This window comes from Camelus ferus, unplaced genomic scaffold (assembly GCF_009834535.1).
Source record: "Camelus ferus isolate YT-003-E unplaced genomic scaffold, BCGSAC_Cfer_1.0 contig3799, whole genome shotgun sequence".
Lineage (NCBI taxonomy): Eukaryota > Metazoa > Chordata > Mammalia > Artiodactyla > Camelidae > Camelus > Camelus ferus.
The window spans coordinates 1972-6646 of NW_022589076.1; the positions used below are offsets into that span (position 1 = coordinate 1972).

At 51.0% G+C, this 4675-nt stretch overlaps 1 protein-coding gene across 1 annotated transcript; it reads left to right on the top strand.

The window, feature by feature from the left end:
* Positions 1 to 892: 892 nt before the first annotated feature.
* Positions 893 to 4102, top strand: LOC116662576 (cytoplasmic FMR1-interacting protein 1 homolog). The gene is made up of 5 exons (XM_032476316.1): positions 893 to 926; positions 990 to 1132; positions 1347 to 1422; positions 3028 to 3055; positions 4060 to 4102. Exons 1-5 carry the CDS (start codon positions 893 to 895, stop codon positions 4100 to 4102), a joined length of 324 nt encoding a protein of 107 aa, XP_032332207.1.
* The last annotated feature ends 573 nt before the right edge of the window (positions 4103 to 4675 follow it).

Below are 4675 nucleotides of genomic sequence, written 5' to 3' on the forward strand. Positions count from 1 at the left end.
CGTAAGTGGAAGGAGAAATGAACAACTGCACAATTGTAATTGGAGAAGTCAGACTTCCTCTCACTTAGTAATTGAAAGAGTGAGTGCACAGAAAGTCAGCCGAACACCTTCAACCAACAGGACACTATTGGTATGTACAGAACACTTCACCCCACAACAGCAGCACAGGTTCTTTTTAAGTGCCCATGAGCATTCTCCAAGGTAAACCATATCCTAAAACAGACCTCAAAACAATTAAAAGAATTGAAATATTACAGTGTGTTATCTGACCACAGTGAACTCAAACTAGAAATCAGTAACAAAAAGATGACAAGAAAATCTCCAAACACTTGCAGATGAACACATTTCTAAATGAACCTTGGGTAAGAGGAAGACTCAAGGGAAATTTTTTAAAAAGACATTGGACTAAATGAAATGCAAATATATCAAAGTGTGCAGGATGCAGCTAAAGAAGTGTGTGAGGGAAATGCATAGCACTGAATGCTTGCATTAGGAGTCTCCATGCTGAGTGTGTACCCTTGTCCTTAGACAAGCTTGGAGGTCCCCTCTTACAGGAAGCCACCCTGATTACCTTTCCTCCCAGCCCACCCTGCATCCCTGAGAATGCAGCTCCCCTACCCCATCAGAGTCTGTCCTGCATGTCTCCCACAGGAGACTAGGAGCAGTTCCATGGGGGCAGCAAAGAGGCTGTAAGATAATTTCATTTCTCCTTGCAGGACCTCAAAATGCTTTTGTAGGACCAGCAGTTTAATAAATGTTGAAAACCAAGTGGTTTTGTGTTCCTTCTGTCTTAGCAAGTTTGTTTTCACGTCTTCAGGTTGAAATCATATATACCAGTAAGGGGAGTCTAACAGGTTCTCCAGATCCCTCCACCCGAGGGCCCTGCGTACTCATGCACTTTGGCAAGCAGTTCATCCTCTTCACGAGCGCGTAGGAGCTGCGTTGAAATCCCCGAGACTCTGCCAAGCACTGACGCGGTCTGTCCCCAGCCTTGGAACCTGGCCTGCTCGGGCATTTACAACGGCTGGCTGCAGCTTCGTGGGCCCCCTCACTTCCAGGTCATCTGCCGGCTGCGGGCTACCAGGGCATCACGGCGATCAGGGGGGAGCTGCTGCAGGTGGCCAGGAGCCTGGTGTGTGCCCCTCGGGTGTGAGGCCTTTCTGGGGGGGGATTCTGCACCCACTTCCTGGGGTGGGGGTAGGGGGGGCTTTCCTTTCCAGCCAGTGATTCTCAGTCCTAGGTCATCACAGGGCATTTTATGAACAGACTCCTTTTCCCAAGTCCCTGTCACACCTCAGCCCGTGGGGCAGTGGGGGCTGGTGGCTGACACGGCCCTTCTCCCTCAGCTGCGATGCAACATCCTGCAGTATGAGGGCACACTGATGGAGGTGATGCCTGAGGTCTGCTGGCTGCCTCACACAAGTATGGCTCCCCCAGTGAGCACGGCACCTCCTTGGAGGCACGGGGGGCGGGGGCAGTGTCGTCCCGGCCGCAGGGAGGGAGACCAAGTGGGCAGTCACTGACAAGGTTCCCATCTGCTTTCCCCGCTGGGAGGAGGTGGGGGCCAACCAGAGCCTGAGTGTCTGCAGCCTTTCAGCCAGGAGCAGGCTGCAGGAGGGTGTGTGGGAGTTGTGGGGCGGGGGTGACAGGGCTCTGAACCCTGAACACCTCCAGCTTTCCTGCAACACCAATTCCTTGAACATCAATGACCAGTGAGGGGCGGGGAGCTCGACTGCCAGGTCCAGCTGCCCGCCAGTCTTGACCGGCCCAGGCCTGGGGGAAGCTCCACGCAGGGTGCAGCCCGTCTGTCACATTGGCTGGCTGGCTATTGGGCCCTGGGTCAGGGGTGCCCTGTGGGGTGCAGCCCTGCACGGCCTGAACAGCACTGGTTTGGGGCTCCCCACACAAACAGCCTTTGTGAACTCAGAAAGCATCGTCCTTGATAAAACGGGACTACAGGAACCCTTGTCTCGTACAAAACTGCCTTTTGTCTCATCCAAGACAGCTGGATGACTGCTTTGCTAAGCCCACATGTGGACCACCCATGGGACACTGCTCTGACGGGCAGCCCGCTGGTGAGGCTGAGCCCCCAGGGCTGTTGCTGGTGTCTCAGGAGACGGCGAGGTGAACCATTTGACCTCTGGGGAGTGAAAGGGCCGTCTGTGAGCCTGGCTCAGGAGCCTGAGTCCGTTGTCAGAAACAGATGGTAACACTGGGGTCATAAAACGGGCTCAGATCCTGGCCAGTGGGGGGCATTTTTAATGTCGGAGGTGAAGCCATTTAGGCCAAATCCAGAGCTGGTCTGGGGCAGAGCTGTGGACTTCAGGGCCACCCCCTACATGTCCTCACCCCACTGTGTGGCCAGGCCCGTGGCCCTTGTGCGCCTCGTGTAGATGACACTGTGTTGCTGGGGGGCACCCTGCTCTTTAGTGCCTGTTGGGGGCTACGCGTGTGGAGGAACATCCCCCCGGGAGGGTCTGAGCTCGCGCTGGGTGATACTGAGGCCTGGGGGGTGGATGGGGTGGGCGGTGGACCACGAGAGGAAGTGATGGCCTCTTGGGCGGGCAGGGCCATGGGTCCTTGTGGGCCAGCACCCTGGGCCGACCTGTTGGGGTGAGGGGTTTGAAACCTCTTAAGTCTCTGACTTTGTCCCTCTCGGGGTTGTTTTGGCTTTTCCACATCTTCTGTGTGACTACCCATTCCAGAGTCAGCTCGGGGAGTTCTGACTGGGTCAGCACTGACTGTAGGACTGAGTCAGGGGACAGTGACTTTCTGTCCAGGCTTCATGCTTTGTGTCTTTTCCTGCCATATCACAACATCCAGGGCCTCCAGGACAGCAGCGGAGATGCGCCGTCTTGCGCAGGAGCCCTGCAGGAAGCTGTGCGGGTGTCACCACCCAGTAGGAGTTTAGCTGCAGGGCTTTGGCTTAGTCCTTTATCGGATTAAGTACACTGCCCTCTGTGCCTGTGAAGTGAGTTTTATCAATTACCTTTCCTACCTCTGCTGGACATGATGCCTCCTCGGAAGATACAGGCAAACCTGGAAGACATGGCAGGTTTGGCTCCAGACCACCGCAAAGAAACGAGCCCCATGACTTGTTTGGTTTCCCAGGGCAAGCAAAGTTATGTTTACACTAGACTGTAGTCTGTTAAGTGCATAATAGCATTATGTCTTAAAGAACGTACACACCGTAATTAAAAAACACTTCATTGATTTGCTGAAACATGCCAACCAACATCTGAGCCTTTAGCAAGTTGTGACCTTTTGGCATAATAACATCCAAGACCACTGATCACAGATCACCCTAACAAATATAATAATGAAGTTTAAAGTGGGGGCAGGGCGTAGCTCAGTGGTAGAGTGTGCTTAGCATGCACGAAGTCCTGGGTTCAATCCCCAGTACCTCCATCTAAAAACAAACTAAGTAAATAATTACTCTCTCCTTGGCTAAGTAAATAAATAAATAATTTTTAATTAAAAAAAGAGAAAAGGGTGAAAAAATTAAGGGAGGAAGGTACAGCTCAAATGATAAAGTGTGTGCTTAGCATGCACGAGGTCCTGGGTTCAATACCCAGCACTGTCATTACAAATAAATAGATAAGTAGATAAACAAATAAGTAGATAAATAAGTAAATCCAAGCCCCCAAAGCAAAAACAAAAATAATATAAGGGGAAAAAAAACCTAAAAAAGTTTTTAAATTTAAACTATTCTAAGAATGACCACGATGTGACACAGAGGCGGGAAGTGAGCAGATGCTGTTGGGGAAATGGCGCCTGTAGACTTTCTCAATGCGGGGTCGCCACAAACTTCAATGTGCAAAACACACAGTGTCTGAAAAGCACAGTAACACGAGCTCTGCACAGGGCTGACAGGGACAGAGGCTCTGGAGCTGAGGTCCAGGGCCCAGTTGGTGCTGGGCTCAGGAGACAGGTGGCCATGCCCATGTGGGCACGGTGGCCGTGTCAGAGAATGCTCCCGCCTGGGACCCCAGGCGGCACCCTGGGGCATCTCCTGCCCCTCCAGCCTCCCCCAACCTCAGACTCACCCCCCCACCACAGGCATCCTGGAGATCTTCCAGCTCCAGTTGAAGGACGTCGTTGAGTACACAGAGCTGAAGACAGCATGCTTCCAGAACCTGCGGGAGGTGGGCGACGCCGTCCTCTTGCTGGCCCTGCCCGGCCAGCAGAGCCTGGTGGGTGCCCAGCCCTGCCTGGGTCTGCGGGCTCGCCCCGGGGTGGGTGGGAAGAGGAAAGGATTGTAGAAGCTTGATTTATTGGGATCAGTAATAAGGGAAGGGGGAGCAAGGGGTTTCTTCACGACTATTTAGAAGTTAATTTGAATTAGTTTCCATACAATTGAAGAACAGAAAAACTTTCAAATTAAAAGTAAAACGTTTTTTTTTCCGTAATTGGAAATATGGATTTTAAGCTATTAACAAATCATGGCATCATTTTTTTTTTTGCTTCCTATGCTATTTTTTCTCTACATTTGATGTTATATTTCTGTCTATATATATTTCTAAAAAATACTACTGCATTTTTTCTATTTGTTCTATTCAAAACCCATTTTATTAAATAAAATTGGAAATTTTGAAAAATCATTACAAAAGGAAAACCGATATGAAATGGAGCTCATCATTAAAGAATGGCTTACTCTGTGAGCATCGTCAGAATG

What these genes read in the sequence shown, in the direction of transcription:
- LOC116662576 (XM_032476316.1), top strand. Translation starts at nt 893, where the DNA reads ATGCACTTTGGCAAGCAGTTCATCCTCTTCACGA. An exon ending in GCAGTTCATCCTCTTCACGA is followed by an intron (nt 927 to 989) that starts GCGCGTAGGAGC and finishes GTCTGTCCCCAG; the next exon opens with CCTTGGAACCTGGCCTGCTC. An exon ending in AAACCTGGAAGACATGGCAG is followed by an intron (nt 3,056 to 4,059) that starts GTTTGGCTCCAG and finishes CCCCCACCACAG; the next exon opens with GCATCCTGGAGATCTTCCAG.